The 23385-nt window shown below is 50.3% G+C and overlaps 1 protein-coding gene across 4 annotated transcripts in view; it reads right to left on the bottom strand.

The window, feature by feature from the left end:
• The window catches only part of Gdpd5 (glycerophosphodiester phosphodiesterase domain containing 5), an 80958-nt gene that overhangs the window by 31017 nt on the left and 26556 nt on the right, over positions 1 to 23385 (bottom strand). For all 4 annotated transcript variants that reach the window (XM_074082706.1, XM_074082713.1, XM_074082709.1 and 1 more), the window contains exons 2-3: positions 18559 to 18641; positions 6113 to 6289 (exon numbers count right to left, since the gene is read on the bottom strand). In XM_074082706.1, the coding sequence (XP_073938807.1) occupies positions 6113 to 6229 (117 nt within the window). In that variant the 5' untranslated portion in view covers positions 6230 to 6289; positions 18559 to 18641. The remainder of the gene's footprint in view (positions 1 to 6112; positions 6290 to 18558; positions 18642 to 23385) is intronic.

Below are 23385 nucleotides of genomic sequence, written 5' to 3'. Positions count from 1 at the left end.
CGCAGCTTCTCGCTCAGCTGAGCAGCCTCCAGTGCCTTCCCTGTGGTCTTAGCTCTGCTTTGGGGTTCCAGAGCCTGCCATGCCCTTGGTCCGGGAGGGAGAAATTGGAGGGTACTGATACCCCAAGTTTGCCCACCTGTAGACCCAATCTCAGCACCAGCTCCTTCAACCATCAGCCTGTTCCACACTAACCAAGTTCCAAATGGGGGGACCGACACATGGGAAAGGCCTAGGAAATGTGGGCTGCAACGGGAGCAGGAGCTCCTGGGAGGGAGAGATGGACAGGCCCTGGCAGGATTACCCTGGCCCTGACCTGGGAGATTTTGGGGAGAGGGTGACCCGGGCAGGCTTGAGATATATGGCAGCATTAGGGCCGAGCTGGGAGAGGGATTATTAGAATCCCAACCCCCAGCCAGCTCCTGGCAGCCTAAGAGGCTGGATTTACAGAGTGCCGGGCAATTAGGCCTCTGTCTGCCCTTGCTTCTGCTAGGCTGCACTCAGAACAGCTCATTAGGTGGGAGGATGGGATCAGACCCAGCCTGCAGCAATCAGTCTCTCCCCACCCATCCCTTGGGCACAGAAGAGCTGGGGAGGGTGCGGCTTGAGGACTATCAGAGCCCTTCAAATCCTGCTCTGATCACAGGGTGGGTGGCTGCAATCCCTCCAGTGCTTATGTATACTCCCTAATGGATGCTCAAGGCATTCACTGACAAACTGCTTTCCCTGATGTGGCCAGTCCATACCAGGTACCACTCTTAGCAGATCCCTTCGAAGAGTGGGCTGTGGGGTTCCTCAGGCCAGTGACATGGTTTTATTGCAACCACAAATCCTCAGCTCCCTCCTCTGCCACAGACTGGGCTCTGCAGGCCCCTTCCTCCAGCCCCCACCGCATTGCAACTCTGCAAGAGCTGCTGCCACCTCAGAATGGGGAAATAAAGTCCAGAGGCTCTTCCCTCACCCTTGCTGGGTCCCGTTCCCCACAGCACCGGAGAAGAGAATGTCATCCTTTGAAGGCACGTTTTCCCAGGGTTGCAACAGTGGTCTCTTCTTGTGTATAACAAGAGGCACATCTGTATCAGTTATCTACCATCTCAGGTCAAGGGTCTGTGCCTCCATTTAACCTGCAAGCTGAAGCTGAGAGGGTCTGGGCCTATCTGGAGGTCTGGAGGTCGAAATCACTCTTGGGTGAAGACGGGGCAGAATTTAGGTTGTAGCTCCTTGGCCTGCAGCATGTAGCTGAATCCAATCACACCCTGGAGACTACTTTAAAAGGGCTTCTTTATCATGCCAATCCACATGGTTGACAGGACAGGAAGGGGGTGGGGGGGACACTCCATTTCCCTTCCCTCTTGCTCACCTGCAGTGCCCAATCCTAGCTCCACAGGTGGCCTGGACAGTCCCACGGGCTGAGTCAGCATCCTCCACAGCCAGGGGCCCAGGAGGCAGGGCCAAGATGCAGCATGCACCCATGCACACTGCTTGCCTGCCTTCTCCAGAATCTCCAGCACCTGAGAGCTCCTGGGATTCCATCTCCCCACTGCAGTCAGCAAGATGCAGGCACGTTCCCTAAGCAGCATCCTCATTCACTATTCACCTCACCCACTCCTTCATTCTTCCTGTGGCTCACTCAGCAACCCTGCCAAACCTGAACCAGCACAGCCCTGTAGTGTGTAGGGCCAAGGCCCTGCCTTAGAACACGTAAGAGTCCAGTGAGAGACACAAAAAATCACAATCCTCATGGCCAGCACTGGCCTAAGGTGCTGCGGGAGCCCAGGAAAGAAAGACAGGAAGGGGAGGAGTAGGAAAGAGAGCTGGGGGCATCTGTATTGAGTTAAGAGGCAGAGGACAGAGGGAAGGCAGGAGCAAAGCCACAGGTGCTGTGCAGAGTGAGTGACCTGGGAACAGGGAGAAGCTTGGCATGGTTGGTGAGGAGGTGTGGAGGGCAGGGGCAGAGGAGGTGGGGATGGACTTCTCTCCAGCAGGTGTCTTCCTGCTGTGGCAGGAAGGGCTCCCATCATATCCCATCATAGGAAGGAGCAACTGGGACTGGGGAGGTTGATCTTGGTCTGCTCATTCCCACTGTGCTCTTTCTAGGCAGAGCATGGTCGGCCATCTCCCGGAATGGCTTCCATCTACCCAGGCTGAGCCTTCTTTTTTTTTCAGTCTCCACCAAAGGCAGTGTGTATACCTTCTAGGTGTCTGGAATCCCTCCCCTTGCCTATATCTCTCAGTGACCCTCTCCCTGGAGGCCTTCGCCTCTCTCTTCTGGCTCCCTAGCCCTCCCCATCTTCACTCAAGGGTTCTCAGAGCATTCTCCATGATGTAACCCCAGGGTCTGACCCTGTTGTCCACCAGCCAGGCTGAAGTCCAGGCTGTTCGGCACAGCTGCAAGGCTCAGCACTCCCCTGGCAACACCTTTCTTCTCCTCACATTCGACCACACTGGACCTCAATTGCTTTCTGTTCCCAAACACAAGGCTCTGGTACACAGATATCCTACCTTGGATAGTCCCACTCTGGGGATATGGCGCTAACACTCATTTTTCCCCTGGGCCTATCAATGATCACCCTAGGTGGTGTGGGTGTGTTCATACATGTCTGCTTCCCTGCCAGCCTGAGAGCCTTCAAGAGAGTGGAGAACCAGACCTGTCTAATACACCTGTGACCACAGAGCATGTACCACAATAAGTCTGTTGATTGAATAAGCCACCAGTGCATCCTAGAATTGAGTGGGAACAGCACAGGCTGGGGGTACAAGCAGGGAGCAGTGCAGGCTGTGACTTTACCCCTTGGCTTGAATAAATAAAAGCTTCTTTTTGGAGCTCCACCTATAAGACGGAGGGGATCAATTAAGATCATAACAGAGTATGCTGACTATCTTAATCTGCTCCTTTACTGTTGCTAGGTGGGAAGTTCCTCTGTGCCTCTGACCTATATTCCTCTTGCTACAGGGACACTGTGCTGCCTCTCGCAGACACACAGGCCTCAGGAGGCCTTATGGGGATGGCCTGAGAACAGTCTTCTGTCCTACCAAGTCCTTAATTGGCAGTATTGGAGTAATGAGTCACAGACAACAACCAATTAATTATCCCTGGTTATAAAAAGCTTCACTTCCTTTCCTTGCTGTCGAGTGAGTCGGCCCCCTGCAGCCAGGGTTCTCCATGCTGTCAGCCCAGGGCAAGACAGGAGGTCAATCCACCTCTCTGCTGCCCAGTTCCTGCTTCCGTATCGTCCAGTGTGTGTCCTCTACAGGACACACACTGGCTGCAGCCCCCTCACACGCTGTCCTATGGGAGAGTGTCAGGTGTGGGACAGGCAGGCCAGGAGAGCAGCCAGGATGGAGGGGCCTCCTTCCTGAGCTCACTGACACCCTCCTCATCTCCAGGATCCCAAGCCCCACTTTCAGTCCCTTTCTTTGCCCAGTGAGCTCTCATTTAAACACACAGGTCCTCAAGACACAGGCCATCTCCCCAGCCTCATCCTCCCGAGGGTTCTGAGCTTTCATGACCTCCTGGGTTTCTCCATCCATGAAATGGGCATATAATTAAACATGGCCCACTTAATTAACAACTAACTGGGCAATACACATAAACCACCACACCCTGCATTCAGTAGGTACTCAATAAATGTTAACTTTTACCATGTCTCTCACACTTTAGTTCCTAGCTGGAGGATGAGCAGGAAATGACTTGGTGACTCACCCTCCTGTCTGTCACCCAATTTCACAGGTGAGGCCTAAAGAGGTGGGCTTCTCTAAGTGTGGGGGTGTAGGAGGAAGGGAAGATGTGATTGAGAGGCACCTGGCCCTCAGTGGTCCCCTCCCCTTGCAGAGGCCTCTCCTCCCTGGAAGCTTTTCTCTCCCTACCAGCACCCCCAGAGCCCACTGTGGCTTCTGCTTGTCCAGCAAATTTATGGAGCCCCTTTTCTGCACCAGCTCCATCTCTGAGACACCAGATAGAGCCTGGCTACAGCCCCCTCACTGTCCTGGCCCCAGCTATTGCAGGGGGAGTGGGAAAGAAGAGGGAAGGATGAGAGAAAGGAAGTGCATAAGTCAGGGAAGGGGGGGAGTAGGGGATACTGAGTGACTGCAGTGCGGGGAGCTGAGGATACTCATCCTCAGCTGTGAGTTTCTGGGTCGTCTGAGGTGAGCTCAGCCCCTTCTGCAGAGGGTTGCTACCCTTCCTTTCTCCCAGCCAACCTAGCTTGTGGCCTCCTGCTGCTCTTTCAGCTCAGCCCTACACTGGAATCTTAAACCTCGGCATCCTCACAGCCTGCACCACCTCAGCTCCCAGTCATAGCTCTGCCCACATCCCCTACCCCAAGCCCTGTGTTGGCCACAGCCCAGATCCCCTACTTCCTGATTCCATGGCCTAGGATAAGCCAGCCTAGGCCCACCAAAGAGTGTGAGATTTCCTGGGTGATATGCCTCCAGTGTCTGCCCCAGTGGCCAAGGGGCTTTCTACTTGGGATCTTGGTCCCCCTTCTGTTGTCTCCCTGGTGCTCCAGGTGTCTTCCCAGCCCTATGGCTCTTGAATCAACGACCTGGGGCTAGATCCAGGCTCTGTGTGTCTCAGCTATGTGACCTTGGTCTAGTCACTACTTTCTCTGGCTTGTTTCCCTGTGGCAAGCTGGGAGGGTCAAGAATGGCATATATCAGCACAGTGCTGCTCACAGAGCACATGGGATGGAGGCCTGCTGCCTGCTTCCAGCCCTGGGCAGAACGGAGTGCAGAGCAATCAGTAGCCACAGAATGCTGGTCACTAACCCAGCACTCTCCCATCTCAAAGGTGGAGAAGCTGAGGACTGGGCATCTACAATGACTTGTCCTAATGACTACTCATAGCTGGCACTGTGACAGTCACAACACATCCCTCTCTCTTTGTTGGCCCACAAGAAGGGTGTGTTATGACCTCCAGTGTCCAGGTGAGGCAGCTAATGGGCAACTGGGTACCAGTGGAAAAGATACCACTCACTTTAGTCCATCAATTCAGGCCCCTGGCATCACCCCTGTGGGGAAATCCTGTCTACCTCGGAGGAAATGGCCACAACTTGGTGGTACCCAGAGGGGTCCAGGAGGCTGATGTAGAGTGGGGTCAGAGTGGGAGACCAAACCCCTGCTCCCAGTACTGGCAGGTCCTCTGTGGCCTGGAGCAGGCCTCTTCTTTCACGCCTTGGTTCGGTCATATTGTCCCCTTCATACTGGGAGTGAGACATGGTAAGGAACCAGGCCTCGTTTCCACCTTGGGGCCCTCTGGTTCTCACTATTTGGGGGTCTTAGTCTAGCAGTCTGCCCTATGCAGCATAGGCAGAACAGGGCAGACAGGTGGACAAGGCTCCTGATCTCCCCGTCCAGCCAGTCTGGCCTACTTAGCCTCCAACCTCAGCAGCACCTTCCTTGGCCACACCAGCCTGTTTGGGGGCTGGCTGAATTCGGAGACTGGCTTTTTGTTGAGACAAGCAGGAGGGAGGAGGAAAGTTGTTCTCCAAGCAGCAAAGCCTTTAGATAAACACCATATGGGAATTGAGTTCCTTCAGAGAAGAAACTAGATCCACCGGCCTACAGCGCCTCGGGGACAGGAGTGTGGCTCAGGTCTGGCTGGGGTACCGGCAGCGAGGAGGCCTTCTTTAACCGGCTCACCACCTATTGCCAGCTCTGGCAGAGCAGCAGCTCAGGTGACTGGGCCCTGGTGCCAGGTCCTGGGCCTGCCAGCTCCCAGGCTTCAGGATGGCCGGGTCCACCTCCTCAACCCCCTGCTACCACCTGCCTGCCTGCCTAGCCTTCCAGTTCTGCCAGGAAACTGAAAACTTGTGTTCCCCTTCCATTGATGCTTCCATCCTGGATCGCTCCTTTCTGCCTTGGTCTCGAGCAGCTCAGCCCCATGCTGTCAGAGGACAACTAACAACTAGCCACATCATGGCAGGATGAGCTCCTTCCCTGCCCCCCTGGTCAGGTATCTCCAGGAATTACTATGGATTCATTTTCCTGAAACCCAGAAAGGCCATCCACTGGCCCAGAACCACACAGTAGAGAGGTTGCAGACCCCTGACCTCCCTCGGCCCTCGGACTTGCTGGGCTCTTGGGGTCCCTCTGACTCTATCCCAGAGCAGCTCACCGGCGTGGTGTCATCATGAGAGCGCTGGTAGCGTTTCCAGCGGCAGCCGTAGATGCCCGTGAGGCAGGAGAGGCACAGCTGGGGCTCATAGTACTGTAGCGGCTGGTGTCTCACCATGCTCGTGCCCGCGGCCCTGGCGCCCGGCCCTCAAGCGCCCATGGAGGCCTCTGGCTGGTCCTGCAGGAAGACACACAGAGCTGTGAGCCAGAGGGAAGGGTGAGGAGTCCAGCCTTGTGCTGCAAAAGTTATTGTAGCCTAGGTCAGTGTGTGCCAGCCTCTGCTCAAAGTCCTAAAGTGGGTCCTGTCCTACCTGGAGTGAGGGCCACCCTTGCAGGCCCAGGACCTGTCCCCTGCCAATCACTCATGGCTTCATCCTCCCTACTCTTTCCCTCCGGACATACTGACCTCTTTCACGTTCATCACACTTACCCAGCATGCTGCTGTTGCCTCTGCCTGAAATTCTCTTCCCTTAGGGACCTGCATGGCTCCCTCTTTCCCTCCTCTCGTCATGTCTTTGCTCAAATATCCTTTTTTCAATGAGACTTTTCCCCTCACCCCCCCCACCACCCCCTTTTTCTCACTCACTCTTGCAATACCGGGGTTTGAACTCAGGGCCTTGTGCTTGTGAGGCAGGCACACTCTACCATTAGAACATTAGAGCCATGACTCCAGCCCTGACCTTGAACTCTTGATTCTCCCTGCCTGGGTCTCCTGGGTGCTTGGATTACAGGTAGGTATCACCATGCCTGACCAATAAGGCTTTCTCAGATGATCTACTGCAAAACCGGAACCCCTTTCCACATTCTGTAAACTTCCCCATATTCTCTGTTTTATTTTCTTAGTCATTTCTTAAATATGATTCACTTGCCTGTTTTGTTTGTCTGCCTACCTCATTATGTTTCATGAAACAAGGATTTTTTTTGACTTTTTATTCTCTACTGTATCTCCATAACTGAAACAGAGCCCAATGTGGTAGTAGGCTTTCAAAATAAACATTTAAAAATGCATTATCATAAAAGCTGACAACCACTGAGTGCTTAAAATATAGCAAGCACTGTGTGAAGCTTTACTTCATTGCTCCGTCTCATCAGCACAGCCACCTGCAGTGCCAGGTACTATATCCTAAACCCATTGGAACAAACTGAGGCCGAGAGAGAGAAAGTGACCTGCTGCCCCACTGCTGGCTGTGGCAGACCTGGGAATCTGCTCTAGTGCCCCAAAGTATTTCTTCTTCTCCAGGCCGCAACCTGGTGGGGCCTGACGGTGGCTGATAGATCAACTGGAGGCATCTTGAAGGTGGAACCACTGCTGCCCAGCCCTGCTTGACACCCTGGAGATCCCCTTAGGGAATGCGGACTGCTGGAGGCAGTGCTGGACAGGTGTGACCAGGGGAAAGTGCAGAAGGCTCCATCTGATCCTCAGCCCCACTGTGAGGTAGATGAGGAAATCAGCCCTGCTCTGTGGGCATCCAAACCTCAAACCCACATGTGCTGAGCCAGGCTCTGTCCTGGGCCTGAGACAATGGAAACAGGACAGATACAGTGGCCTCCCAGTGCTCTCCCCGGACCAGCGAGGGAACCGCCAGGCACTGTTCCAAGTGCTTCCTGTGCACTCGAGCTATCAGCGTAACTGGGAGGGAAGTGGCACCATTATTTTTCTATTCAGATATAATTTGCATAGCATCAAATGGAAAGTTTTACATGTGCAATCCCATGTTTAATATATTCATTTTTTTAGCATATTCACAAAGTTGTATCTATTCCTAATCCCTACGAATAATTTCACATTTCTGTCATCCCAAGAACTCCTCTAGACCCACTAGCAGTCACACACCCATTTATGCGAGCCCCTGGGCCCTGGCAACCACAAAGCCACTTCATGATTCTATAGATTTCTTTACTCTAGAGACTTCATATAATATGTGGCCCTTTGTGTGTTGTTCCTTTTTTGTTTGTTTTGTTTTTGGTGGTACTGAGGTTTGAACTCAAGGCCTTGAGCTTACTACACAGGTACTCTACCGCCTGAGCCATACAACCAGTTCTTTTTTGCTTTATTAGTCTTTGCATAGGGCCTCCTGCTTTTTGCCTAGGCCTGGCATTGGACTGCAGTCCTCCTAACTATGCCTCCAGTAGCTGGAACCATAGGTGCTCTCTATTATACTTGGCTTGTTGGAAGAGATGAGGTTTCATGAACTTTTTTCCCTGGCTGGCCTTGAACCACAACCCTCTCCATCTCTGCCTCCTGAGTAGCTGGGGTGTGTACCACAACACCCAGCCTGTGTGTTGCTTTTTTCACTTAGCATAATGTTTTCAAGTTTCATCTGTGTTGTAGCTTCATTTCTTTTTATAACTGAGTGATCCCCATTGTCTGGATAGTCCACATTTTGTTCATCGTTCATCAGTTGATGGATATTTTGGGTTGTTATGAATAAAGCTGCTATGAATGCATTTTTGTGTAGACATATGTTTTCATTTTTCTTGGAGTAGATTTGCTGGGTCATATGACTGACATTTTGGGCAGCACCATTTCCATTCCCAAAGCTTTATCATCACCATCCCCGTTTAGCAGATGAGAAATCTGAAGCAGAGAGAGACTTAGCCAGTTACAAAGGTCACACAGCAGAGCCAGAATTCACACTCAGGCTGTCTGGCTCCAGGGCCCTTGCTCTAACCCAGGGCTTGGCAAACTCAAACCCACAGGTTCATCAAATCTGACCTGCTATCTATTTTTGTACAGTTTGAAAGCTAAGAAGGGATTTTATATTTTTAAACAGTTGGAAAACAAAATCAGAACAAGAATATCTTGTGACATGTGAAAATTATATGCAAGCCAAATTTCAGTGTCCATAAATAAAGCTTCATTGGACATAGCCACAGTCATTTATGTATTGTCTGGCTGCTTTAAGTGTAACTGCAGAGTTGTGTGGTTGCCACAGGGACCATATGGCCTGCAGGGCCCAAAATGCTTCCTGCCTGGCCCTTCAGAGTGAGGGAGCATTTCGAGACTCATGAACTGGGTGGTGGATGGAGGTGAGGAAGGCTATGGGCACTCAGCAGGGTGCAGAGAGGCTCAGGAATGCTCCTCAAGGTGGCACCGCATGGAGACCATAAGATGAGTCCTAGATACAACTCTCTAAGTGCCAGGCCTGCATCGCAGGGGCACACTGCCATCAGATCCATTCACTGCGTCCACCTCAAGGCCTCACCTACCTCCCACTCCTTGTCAGTTTGCTTTCCAGTAGGTGGGGAAACTGTGTTACTTTCATATGAATTCCCGAATTCTCAGCCTTCCAGAAAGGGTGGAAGCCACAGCCCACAGCCAGGGAGTCAGAGCTTGCCTTATACACTCCTAAGATTAGGGCCTCTACTCTCATACCAGCACAGCAGAGCAGGGAAGAGGCAGCTGAAATGTAGAAAGAAGCCTAGATTCATCCCACCATCGTCCCTAACTTGCTCTGTGGGCTCTCTCCAGGGCCTCCCTCTCTCTCTGAATCTATAAATGGGGGTGGGAGCCTTTGCCTTGGATCCTATGGGAGAATGTGTCTGGGGTGCAGTGGAGGAGGGCACCTCACTGTCAAGACCAATGCTCAGCAGGTGGATGGGAGCCCAGCCAGGCTCTGGGCCTTCACATTCCTTTCCCAGGGCTTCCTGATCCTGGCACTGATGCCCACCTGTCCTCTGCCACCCCTTTCCAGTCACCTTATCACACCCCACCCAGGAACGGAAATTCCACTTCTATTAGAAAAGGACATGAAAGTACACACAACACAGAACTCCACCAATTCTGGCTCTGGGCCTCCCCTCTTCCCCAGGCAAGTGTTATTCCTATGTGCCTGTTGGGCTGGGCTCCTCCACAGGCAGACCTCTTCTCTTTCCCCTGCATGGGACTTATCATCCACTCCCACGGCTTCAATTACCAGGCACCACCAAGGCCACCAGTCTCTGCTCTGATGGTTATAGCCAGTGGCGCCTTGCCTTCTCTGGGCTGGAGGGGGAGGGCGTCATTCAGGCCCTGCAGACCCATCTCCACCACACTGAACTCCTCACCACCCCAACCTGCTTCTAACATCCCTCAGGGCCCTCTTTTGGCCATGCCTTTGGCCACTTCCCTGGCCCAGGGCTCCTCTTCCTGGCCTCCCTGCATGCTGACCCCTCTACTCCAAGCTCTCCCCATTGACAGCCCATTTATCAGCCCAATGGCCAGGTCTGGGCCCTGCCGATCTGGCCTCTCCAGACCTGCTGTCCTTTGTCTAGTTAACTCCTCCTGATCCTTCGTACCATGGCTCAGATGCCCTCTCCTTCAGACCTCTCCTGAGCCCTAGGTTGATTAGAGGTCTTCCCAGCCTTAAACAGCCCTGACCTTACCTGAGCACACTGTGCGTGTGCACTGTTGACACGCCTGTCTCCCTGCCTGGGATGGCCTGATTATCTTCCATCTCCCCAGGGACCAGCACAGGGCAGCAAGAAGAGGAAGTACTAGGGGCTTCCTGGAGTGTGCTTCAGGGGAGGACTCAGGAGTTCTGCTAACAGATGTGCAGCTTAGACACTGGGCACCTGACACTCAGACAAGCTATCAGAGACCTGCTCGTCCACTCACACCGCAGCACATCACCACGCCTCCCCTTTCTTCTGGGCACCAGCACTACTTAGCATCAATCAATTTCTCCAAAGCCACCCCCCAGTGCTCTTGGCACTGGCCAAGCTCCTGAGAAATCCCCTGCTGAGATCCTGGGACCAAGGAAGCTGCTCCCCAACCTGCAGTCTGCTTTTTCTGTCTGAGTTCTTGATCCCTATCCTGAACCCATAGCCTCCTATTAGCACAGATCAAGAATTTCCATGCATTCATGCCTGAGATGGAGCGAGTACCTGCTATGCAGCCCAGGCAGAATGGTGGAGACAGCTCCAACCTCCGAGGGCCTCTGCCATCCTGCCCTCCTGGAATGCACCTGACCTGAGTCCCTACTCCTCCTCCCTCCTATGACTGCCAGCTGCTGGACCCTCCTGCCCCTAGACCACACTGCTCTCTTTCCTAAGAGTAGAAATGGTTTCAGACCAGATGTGAGGGTGTAGGTTTCCATCTCCTCTCTCTCATATAACCTTGAATGACTCCACTAGCTCTCTCTCAGCCTTATTTTACACATCAAAGAAATGGGGGCTGGATGGGGTAGCACACAAAAGTGCCCAAGCCTGCGATAAAAAGCAGTAGAACATTGATGCATGCTACAACATGAATGAGTCATGAGAACATTGTGCTAAGTAAAGGAAATCACCTATAAGAGGCTGTTATATGACTCCATTCATAAGCAATATCCAAAATTGGCAGACAAAAAGTAGATAAGTGGTGCCAGGACTGGGAGGACTAGGGAGGAACGGGGCTAACTGATAATAGATGTAGAGTTTCTTTTCAGAGTGATGAAAATGTTCTAGAATTAGACAGTATGTCAGTCGTATGACTGTAAATACACTAGAAACCACTGAATTGCGTGCCTTAAATAGGTAAATTGTATAGGATGTGGATTTTATCTTAATAAAATGTTTGAAGGCAACTGAAGTTTATCTACACTACTGTGGAGATGATCTGAAGCCAGTGGCACCTGCTCCAGAAGAGACAATGGCCTGAGGTCTTTGGCTGTACCTGTACCACCTTCATTCTCACCCAGGCTGGGGTGTCCAGGGCCCCTGGATTTTGGGAACTGCTCTGTTCCCTTTCAAGAATTTGTTCCGCTGAGACTAACCTGAAGTTTTTCTGTTGATTGCAACCAAACCCCCTGATGGTACAAGGATGTCTTTCCAGTTCTTAGCAGATTTAAATGCTCAACAAATGTGTTCCAGGAAGGGTGAACCAACATACGTACAGTGTTACAACTAGTAGTCATGACAGTTACTGCTTTTGTGCTGCCACTTGCCTACTGGGTGGTGTGATGGCACTGGAGGGCTGTGGGTTTGCTGGGCCCCATGCTGGGTATTGCACATGTAACCTCCAGCTAAGTCCCTTTTCAAGTGGAGAGTGACAGTCTTACTCTGCAGATTAAAGCTATGGACCTGAGTAAGTGGACAAACTGTGGTATATCCACACAATGGAATAGTATTCAATGATAAAAGCCACAGAGAGACAGAGGAAAGTTGGAAGCATATTGCTAAGTGATAGAAGCCAATCTGTAAAAGCCACATACTGTGTGACATTCTAGAAAAAGCAAAACTACGGAGGTAGTAGAAAGATTAATGGCTGCTAGGGGCTCAAGGAGAGGGGGTGAGACCACGTGGAGCACAGGCTGGGGGTAGGGGGCAGTTAACCTATTTCTGCATGTATTAGTAATGCTAGACACTGTCATTACACACTTGCCAAGCCCTCTAGAATATGCAACACAGGATGAGCCCTAATGCAAAATATAAGATTTAGTTAGCAATAATATATCAATACCCATTTGTCAATTGTATCAAATATACCACAGTAATACAAAATGGAAAGAACGGGGGAAACCACTGGGACAGGGAGGGGGAGGGAGGGTATGTAGAAACTGTACTTCCAAAGAACTTTTTTGTAAACCTAAACTGATCTTTTAAAAAAAAACTATATTAATTAAGGGCTGGGTACAGTGATTCACATCTATTAATTCCAGATACTCTGGAGGCATAGATTGGGAGGACTGAGGTTTGAGACCAGCTGGGGCAAAAAGTTAGAAAGACTCCATCTCAACCAACAAGCCAGGTGTGCTGGTGCATGCCTGTTATCCCAGCTATGAAGGAGGCAATAGGCAGGAGGATCCTAGTCTGAGATCAGCCCTTGGCAAAAACATGAGACTCTACAGGGAACAATAACTAAAAAAGACTGGGGGTGTGACTCAAGTTGTAGAGTCCCGGCCTAGCAAGCACAAGACCCTGAATTGAAACCAGTACCACAAAAAGTCTATTAATTAAACACACATACATAATCAAGGGATTAAATGATTCTCTGAAGGCCAAACAGCTAATCATGGAAGAGGGAGGATTTGAACCCAGGGTACTGACTGAGGCCCAGATCCCAGGTCAATCTTCATTTCCATTCCCTTCCACATCTCTGCCAGTCATAGCATCCAGTGACCTGCACCTTCTAGGGCAGAGCTCAGTATTTTAGTTGGCAGTAGGGGCATGCAGGCAGGGAGGGATGCCAGGAACCTGGTGGAAGAGGAAAAAACCCTGAGGGATGCCAGGCCTGGGGGTGGCCATGCCTGGCTGTCTCCACAGCCTGCCAGGCTCCCAGGGATGTAGGGAAAAGTGGAGGAAACTCTCCCTTCTCCTTGGTCTTGGCTGCCCTCACTGGGACCTCAACTCCTGCCAGGGCCCAATGGTCTGAGGCTGAGCTCAGCCACAGCAGGCTGCGTGAGCTCCAGAGCCTCTGCTAGGCCCATGGTTTTCCCACTGATATTGTGGGGGAGGGACGGATTTGACTACCTCCAATGATCTCCAAGGGCATTTCTAGCACTCCACTTCTAAAACCCTTTGGCCACCTGCTTGCCCCTCATCCCCAGAGCAGAGCAGAGATGAGGCTATTCAAGGACAGGACATGCCCCACAGTCCCTTCTGCTCTGGGAAGGCCCACTCAGGGAAGGGCCTCCTCCATTCCCAGAGCTAGGTCACCAGGAGTCCTGACAGTGAGTCACCCTCTTGGGGCCCAGTTCAATATTTGCATGGGAACTGCAGTAAGGCCTGCAGCCTGGTTCCATGCCTGGTCAGTCTGCCCAGGGCTCTGTCCCTGCTCAAGGGCCCTGTCATCTTTGGTAGTGGCCAAGGGATAGGGACCATGGCCTGGGTCACTCACAAACAGTAATGACACCACTCCACTTAGAGTAAATTCAAGGCATTTGAGTCACTAAGCCACCAGGACTTCCCAGTGGCCATAGAATGGGACCACTCCTCTGTGTTCTTCCTCATCATTTGTTCAGTGCCTGCTTCTACCCAGTGCCAGTGGAAGCACTTGAGCCTGGAAACTCCTGTGTTCATTTTCATGGCCTGGCACCCCGCCCCACCATCTCATCCTAGGGAGCCCCTCTTCAGGAGGCCTCCCCAATCGATAGGTCAACCTCTCCTCTGGATCCCAGAACTAGCCTTCTCAGGTGGCAGCAGTGACCTCTGGAGAGGTGGGAGCTAAGCAGAACTCAGAAACAAGGTAGGTTTTGTGCACAAAGGGGAGTGGAAAGTGCATGCCAGAGAGGAGAGAGCATGAAGCCTGCCCAGGAAGCCCACAGGAGTGATCAGGGCTTCACCATGGGCAGAGGCATTCCCAGGCTCTAACCAGCAGGTGAAGCTCCATTTGTGGAGGCCGTGGTGGGGCTTCCTGCCAACAGGAGCCCTCCCCCACCCGCCCAAGCAGGGCATCCCCCAAACAGCTCATCAAGTGGACAATTTCCCCAACCAACCAACCCAACCCAAACCTCTACAACTAAGCTCTGGCTCCAGGCTGGGACTGGATGTGGGCACAGCACTGATTCTGGGACTTCCCACTCCTGAAGTACACCCAGATAAACATGGTACCAACCAAACCCAGGCCCCACAGCCTTTTGCAGTTAGCTCTTCAGGATGCTCACAGATTCCATATATTCCCACTGTGTGGCTTCACTCAATGGCCCAAATCGAGAGATCTAGGTGTCACCATCTCATTGTGTGACCTTGGGTAAGTCACTCCACCTCTCTAGACCTCAGAGAAAGCCCTAGATTCTAATGAAATCCTCAGAGAAGGTAAGACCTAGGGCAGGAAGAAGCCTAAGTCCCCAAGGCAGGTGCAGTGGGAGAGGCCAAGGGAGGAGTAGAGATCAGGGACACTGGGAGGCAGGGCAGGAAAAGGCCATCTGGGTCACACCTGTCACACCTGCTCATTGTTTGGGGAAAAGTTACTGGGTGGTGGAGAGCCAAGCTCAAAGAATTAATCATGCCATAATTAGGGTCTTACACAGTAATGGCAGGGCCTCCTATTAATCCAACTCTTCTGTCCCAAGAGGCTCTGATGGCTCTTCCTCCAGGAGAAGACTGGAGGCCAAGGCAGATCAGGCCTTCCCCTTGACCTGTCTGACAGATAGCAGCTCTCCAGTTCCTCCACCTCTTGGCTACTCTCCCTAGGAAATGCTCCCAACTTCTCCCAGCAGGAAGGGCAGCTTCCTCCTCAGACTGCACCTTCAAGGCAACACCTGTCCTGCCCTCCAGTTCCGGAGCTGGCTCAGTAGTGACTCAGAGGCCTCTACTGTGCCCAGGCAGCATTTGGAATGAGGGATTCACTGAGAAGGAAGGCCCTTCCTTCCTTCCTTTCAATGAGACAATCTCATTATACAACAGTAGCTATGATCACAACCACACTGGCAGTGCTTTACAGTTTACAAAATGCTTCCACATGCATCACCCCATTGAAGTGCCACACCAACTCCCCAGGTCATTACCAATATCCTCACTTCACAGACAGGGAAGCTGAAATTGCAGGAAGTCAAGACTTGCCTAGCACCGGGCTGAGAACCAGGTATCTGCTAAGCCTCTCCCTCAGGTAAGGTTCTTGGGGGATAGACCTGTATGATGGGACACATTTGGGGCCATGAGCCAGACAGGAGCTAGACTCAGATGCCTACCCAGGGGTTTTGGGTTCTTTTAAGATTTAAGGACAGAAGCCACATCTCTTTCTAGAAAGGGATACAAGTTTAGGATGAGCAGTCACCAAGAATGACCTGGTCTTGCCTGGAGAGCAGAGCTGAGCATCTCAGAACTCAAAACCTCAGGCTGCAGATGTCCTGAACAGAGTTTAGAATCATGCAGCAGTACACATTTATAATCCCAGCACCCGGGAGGCTGAGACAAGAGGATTGTGAGTTTGCAACCATCCTGGGTTATACAGCAAGACCCTATCTCAAAATAAAAAAAAATTTTAAAAATCACCTCACTCAGGATGAACACAGTCATGGAATCCTGGAGCAATCCACTTGGGATTTTAGGATTATTAAGTCGTAAAATGTCAGTGCCAGGGCTGGGGGTGTGGCTCAAGTGGCAAAGCGCTTACCTAGCAAGAGTGAGCCCTGAGTTCAATCCCAATAATGAAAAAAAAAAAAAAAAGAGATCCCCTAGAACAATTGGTCCCCAAAGTCCTAGCCAGAGGTTTGGATACTGCCATGAAGGCCCTGCATCTCTGGAGGATTTAGGGTCACTCTAAACCACCAGGACTGCAGGGAGGCCCTCCTAGGAGGAGTTCTTCCCCTCCCCCACTGGCACTGCGGGGTACTTTCTGGAATAGGTAGAGCCAGAAAATACCCATAAAGCCTCTGTCTGGGTCATGAGGGCCAGCCAGGGGTCTAGGAGGGAGACTCACCACCCCTTGACCCTCAGTTTAATGCCTGAGGTCTCACTCAGGAGCCCAGCCACAGGCTCAGGATGCTTTTCCTGAGGTCTTTCCCTGGGCCCGGTGGTGAACCAAGGGGGTAACCTGCATGGGGTGGGGAGGAGGAGGAGGAGGAAGAAGTTGAGTCTGGTAGACATTTACTCCAGGCAAACTTGACTCTGCCCAATTTTTGCCCCCTGAAGGAATAGGGAGTAATGATTTATTTTATTTACTTATGTAAACTAGCAAAGCTGTTATATAAACAGGCTTCCCAAGCAGGCCCAGGGGTGAGAAAACAAGCAAGTCCTACCATCTAAGGTTTCCTAGGCCTGACACTTACTTCTCCCACTTCACTTCTCCAACTCCTCCTCTACCCTATGCTCCAAGGATACCATGAGACACCCGTGCCTCTGCTCACACTGGGTCTTCTGCCAGGACAGTCATGCCCACCCCCACCCAAATCCCCTCCACCTGAACAAATGCACCCTGCACAAGGCTCTGTCTGAAGCCCACTGCCTCCTCCCTTTGCACTCACATCAGCTGGCAGAGCTCTTGAGAGCGATCCCAGTGTCGGCCTTGTAGTCATGTTCCCAGGCTGCCTCGTCCCACAGCCTCTGAGCCTCTCCAGGCCCAGGCTTCTAATCCATTTGCCCAGGCCTTTCTGAAGCCCCATAGCATCAACTGCTTGGTGCTAAGCAATGGGAACAAAGTTACCCCAGACCCTTCTCTCTAGAGGAGTCACTGTGTACCCTGCTCTGGGCCTGGCACCAGTGAGATGCCCACGTATTTCTCAACTAGGAAAGCTGGTAAAATGCACCAAGGAAAGAAAGAAGGAGTCAATCAGAGCCTTTTGGACAGAGCAACTAGCTGGATATGGTGGTTCACACCTATAATCCCAGCAGTCTGGAGGCAGAGGTAGGAAGGTAGTGGGTTCCAGGCTAGCCTGGGCTACATAGTGAGACCCTGTCTCAAAATAAATAAACAAACCACAGGATGCAGTGCTACTCCTGAGCCTGGTCTGAATTTTGCCTTTAAATAATAATTAGCTTTTTCTCAATTTATAGAAAAAAATTAACTTACTAAAAAAAGTTTCCATTAGGTATATTTCTCCCACAAGTTTTTCTTAAACAGCTGATATCTGTTTGCCTTTTCTATATCCAATCTAGTGAAGATGACCTCAGGCTGCGCACAGGATCCTAGCTCATCCCTGTCATTAGTGTCTCTCTTCTACACTGCGTTCTGCAGAGAGCAGCAGTTTCTCTGCTTCCAGGCATGTCTCAGAACCTGGGGCCTAGCCTTTAACTCTTTCAATTGTCCAGGTTTCCCTTTGGTGACTGAAGAAAATCAGCCTTGTTGGGTTGCTGAGGAAGAAAGCCCAGGGGTTGGCCAGCACACCTTGAAGGTTCATGCCAATCCATGACTCAAGACCTCCAGTTCTATCATTTGCCATTCATTCATTTGGCAGAAACATCACTTACTCTAGGATTCCTTCTTACTTTACAAATCTTCTCTAGTATTGGGAACCCATAAAACCCCAAGTTGGAGGTCAAGGAAACTTAGTTCACACTTGGCTTTAGAGGGGCAGTGAATCATAGGGGTGTGAATAGGCCATACTGCTGGGGTTTGAAAGCCAGCTCTGCGACTTACTTAAATGAGTAAACTTCTTATTGCCTCTGTGCCTCAGTTTCCTCATTTACAACATGGGAATAATGACACCAACCTCACAGGCTGTTACAAGGATCAAGAGTGCTGCTGTACTTAAGGCCCTTAGACAAGTAGCTGGAACAGACACATGGTACTAAGCAGAGATAACAATGCTCAGAGCTGCAGCTTTTCTTATCCATAAAATGGGGTGATTCCCTGTTCTGTGCCTCCTGCCTTTCCCCATAAACTGAAGAGTGCTTTCCCCATAGGAGAGGGCATTGTTTTAGCCTAGACTGTTCTCTGCAGCCTGTCTACCTCCTTTCTCCCTATCACCTTTCCTTCTTTCTTTTTTTTTTTTTTTTTTTTGGTGGTACTGGGTTTGAACTCAGGGCCTCATGTTTGCTAGATAGGTTCTCTACCAGTTGAGCCATTCCATCAGTCCTCCCTACCACCTTTCTTTCTTCTTTCATTACCTGGATGAAGGTACAGTGGCTGTGAGCTGAGCCTCCGGTTGTATCCTGTCCACAGAGGCGGCGATGTCACTTCACTGGAAGAGCTGAGGGAACAAGGAGACAAACCCAGTGAGCTCCTTCATCTCTCTACCCTACCTTCTACCCTCAAAGCCTGGTCCTTAGCAAGACCCCCTCCTACCCCACCCACCCTGTGCTGGGCATGAGGCCCTCGGGGAATTAGTGAAGTCATTAAGCTAGTGACTGATGTGATCCTAGGCTATGAGACCTGGGACCCACAATCCTGCTCTCACACATGCTGCTCACAAGCCAGTTCCAGGCCCAGACCCAGACAATCTGCTCCCTGAACACTCATCGCCTGGCCAGGGCCTATGGGAATAGGACCCGGTCCCAGCAACCCAGGGCAAAGGACTTTCCTGCTGCCAGGGACCTGCTTCTCTGAGGAGCCACCAGACCAGCTGTTCTCCCAAGGCAGCCGCCAGGGGAGGGGAGAGGGGGGCCGGTGGGCCGGAGGCGGATCTAGGGCACTGCAATTATGTGCCTGAGTTCTGACTCATGCACCGCCTCCCCTATCCCCATCTCCCCAGCTGGCAGGCGGGGCAGCCCCTTATCCCGGAGCTGGGAGGAGAGATGAGACTGACAAGCTATGGCAGAGAAGGGCAGGGGAGTTAGCACTGCAGGCTTCAGAAGACTCTTGCCACCTTGCCTACTCAGGGACACTGAGGCTGGCAGTGCCAGGGCCCTGCCTGTGTCAGCCAGAGAAGCAGAGGCAGAGCCAGGGCAAGAACCCAGAGCAGCAGTGGCTCAGGCCTTGTGTCCAGCCTACGGCCCATGTCAGCACAACTCTCCCAACCAGTCCAGCCTCTGGAGCCAGACACCAGCAAGAAGCACACAGCCAACACAGCGTCAGAGCAGACAGACAGCACTGGGCTCCAAAGGCTTCCACAGACCCTTGAAGTCTCCCGGCCCTGCCTCTGTACCTCCAGTCTCCAGCTGTCCCACAGAGCCCAGAATGCCTGCACTTTAATTCCTTTATCTGCCACAGCAATCCTGAGGCCTAAGTGATGGAAGGATATGAGCAGACCCAGGCTTCTCTAACACTACTCAAATTTGAGTAACAAAGATTTTATTGAGAAGATGATGCTGGGGTCAAACTGCCCAAGTTAGAATCTTGGTTTTTAAAGAGTGACTTTCAGCAAGTTACTTGACCCTGTCTGTGTGCCAATCTCCTGTATAAAACAATAATAATAAAACCTACCCTAAGGGGGGGATGGAGGCATTAAATTAGCTAATATTTGTAAAACACTTAAAGTGACTATTATTATTTTTTAAAATTTAAAACAGAGACATTAAGATGTGGACCTACCTAGCAAGGTGGCAAAATTAAGAGTTCAAAGCCAGATCTTTCTTTTTTTTTTTTTTTTTTGGTGGGACTGGGGTTTGAACCCAGGGCTTTGCACTTGTAAAGCAGGTGCTCTAGTGCTTGAGCCACACTTCCAGTCCATTTTGCTCCAGTTATTTTGGAGATGGGGTCTCTTGAACTATCTGGTTGGGCTGGCCTCAAACCTTAATTCTCAAGATCTTAGCCTCCCAAGAAGCTAGGATGACGGGTGTGAACCACCCATGCCCAGCAACCCCAGATCTCTTAATATAAACCCCTCAACACCATGCTGCATACAATTCACCATCAGCAAGTCCTCCATTGGACATGGATATGGAGGCTCAGAGAGGGGTAGGGAACTGACACAGTCACCAGAAAGTTGGTGTCAGAAATCCCAGTGCATGACTCCTGGGTGCACTTCTCACCACACCTCTCTGCTTTGTAAGGAAGAGAAAGTGCCACAGATCCTCCCTGAGGGGGGTCTCAGCTCTGCTGTCAATCACAACTGGGCCAGCAGGTGTTCTCAAAAGCAGATGTGGAGATGGGTGGATGTGGAGGCCACCCCAACCTCACCATGGCCTCTCTAGAGCCCCTACCCAGCAGGTGAGTTGAGGGAGAATTGTTTAACATCAGCCATCTAAGTCCACCTCTTACCTCCAGCCTGGGCCTCCAGGCTCAGTCTCGTGGCCACACAGCTGGGGTCCAGGCAGAGGGTGACATACCTAAGCCCAGCTCTACCCCCACGTTGGCTTCCCAACATGGGGCCAGTGGGAGCCTGTGAGTCACCTGAAAGAAGTGCTGGGCCCCAAACAGGAAGTGGCTCTTCAAGCTGAAACCCCCTGCAGAATTTCCTAGGACCCTGGGATGGTGGTAGAGGCTGACTGAGGGAGGGGACCTGATGGACACCGCAACACCTCTTCAGACTTTATCCGACACTCAAGTCTGGCACACACCCTCTGCTCTGAGAAAGCTGGCCTGGGGTCTTTCTGCTGGGATCTGGCTGTGTGATCTTAGGTATAGCAGTGTCCTCTGCGCCTCAGTTCCCTCACTGGTAGGATCATGGGCTCTACTGGCGTGCCACATTGAATGCAGGACTGGGGCAATTGGTGAAGATCTTTCCGTGAATGAACATAAGCACACAGGAATGAGTTGAGACACCTACATTTAAACCCCAGCATGACATAAGCTCTACCCTTTATCTATTAGCTGTATGCCTCAGCTCTCCTCATTAGCAAGGAGACCACCCCCTGATCACCCTCAGAGGGGAAAAGGAGCCATCACCCTGAGCGCCACAGGTCACAGACACAAAAGTGGATTCGAGAGCATACAGGAGTCAATCACACAACATCATATGACCTGTAATCGTAAACATTGGCTCCTTGACAACCACCCCTCAGGCCCCAGCCAAACTCTTCTCCCTGTCTTGAACTTGAACAAAAGGTGACTCTGTCCAGATGCATGAAGGTCATCTGCTGAGGGGGATGGGCTCTGCCTCAGAGGTAGGGGGAAGTGGAGGCAGAAGGTGCTGAGTGGCAAAAGTGTTTCCAAGGGAAGACAAATTAACTTGTCAAATCCTTTCTCTCTGATAGCAAAGTGCAATAGCTGCTTGCATAACTAAGTGCCGTTTTCCAGTAATGCTGAGCATACTTTTTTTTTTTTTTGGCATTTCTTCCTATTCCATTTTGTGGTTCTAAAAGTACTCAGGAATTAGTGTGGTATTCACAAAAAATGCACATGGTGGCTAGGAACATCTTACAGTATTTAACAATTCCTATTGCCCTAACATAACATGAAATGTGATACTCTTTTGTTTTGGTTTTGAGATAGGGTTTTATTATGTGTTCCAGGCTGGCCTGGAACTCACTATATAGCTCAATCTAGCCTTGAATTTAAGATCCTCCTAGGGTGGAGACCCCCCCCAAGTGCCAAGTGTTGGGATTACAGGTGTGTACCACGGCACCCAGCTGATACTCTTTAAATTGGAAACTAGATTGTCATTGAACACTAGAGCTGGGAATCATTTTATTTTTAGGAAATCTTCAAAAATCTAAATTAATACTTCATCTCTATTGATTTTATTTTAAAATCTGATATTAACTAAAATGTATATAGTTTTAATTTTTTTTTTGGCAATACTGGAGTTTGAACTCAGGGCCTCACATTTGCTAGGCAGGCACTCTTTACTTGAGCCATGTCCTCTATTGTTTTAATTTTAATAATAATTTTAATTTAATAGGTAATCTTATAAAATAATTTTTAAAAATATAAAATAAATTTTCCTGTTTACATTTACCTTAGCTTACATTTTTGATGGACATATATAATATGTAATAATATATATATAATTAATACATATTAATATATAATATAATAACATACATATATTGGAGATCAAGCCCAGGACCCGCACATACTAGGCAAGTGGGCTATCACCGAGCTACAGCCAGTTCTCAAATTCTATACCCTTTTAAATACATTGCATTTTATTATATTTTAGTATTTTTTTGGCAGTTACTGGGGTTTGAACTGAAGATCTTGACCTTGCTAGGTAGGTACTCTACCTCTTGAGCCAGACCCCCAGCCTTTTTTTGCTTTCATTTATTTTTTAGATAGGGTCTCCCTTTTGCCTGGGGCTGGCCTCAGACCACAATCCTCCTACCTTCACCTTCTGTGCGGCTGGGATTATAGGCTCTTGACACTTGTCCAGATTGTTCTTTGAGATAAAGGCTCACTAACCTGAACTCCAACCTCAATCCTCCCGTCTCTGCCTTCTTAGTAGCTGGGTTTAAAGGTATGTACCACTACACCTGGCCCTGTTGCATTTTATTTTTAATTCTTAGATTACTGCCATCAATTCAACACAAATATGAAAATCTTGATTATAACAATAGAGCTAGTAATCTTGCTAAAATGAAGACAAAATACATTTTATGAAATAAATGAATTTTTGTGAAGAATGAATTTTTTTGGCAGTACTGGAGTTTGAGCTCAGGGCCTCAGCTTGATAGGCAGGTGCTCTCCTGCTTGAGTCACTCCACCAGCCCCAGAATGAAATTTAAATCTTAATTACCTGAATATCACCAGGCCATCAAAAAAAAAAAAAAAAGACAAAAACCACTCAGACATGGGCAATAATTAAATTCAGATATCCTCAATATTTTTTTACTTTCAGTCATATAAAACTATAATGTGACATGTGCGGTAGAATTTACATAAAGCAGGCATGTTTGCCATGGTGGGAAGATCAAACCTGTTTTATTTAACAGACCGAGATGCCTACCACCTTGCTCACTGGTCTGAGCGCAGAAGGGATTCTACAGGTGGTAGATGGAGGCTCAAAGCAGGAAATGCCCTCAATTTATTCTCTCACTCCCAAGCTTGTCTAGACAACCGTAGCTGAAGTGGTCAGTACTCATTTCTGGAGCTCTCCTGAGTGCCAGTGGGCAGAC

The sequence above is a fragment of the Castor canadensis genome, chromosome 1 (genome assembly GCF_047511655.1).
Source record: "Castor canadensis chromosome 1, mCasCan1.hap1v2, whole genome shotgun sequence".
NCBI classification, from domain to species: Eukaryota; Metazoa; Chordata; class Mammalia; order Rodentia; family Castoridae; genus Castor; species Castor canadensis.
Note: the sequence above shows the minus strand (reverse complement) of the source record. Positions and strands in the feature narration are given on the sequence as shown.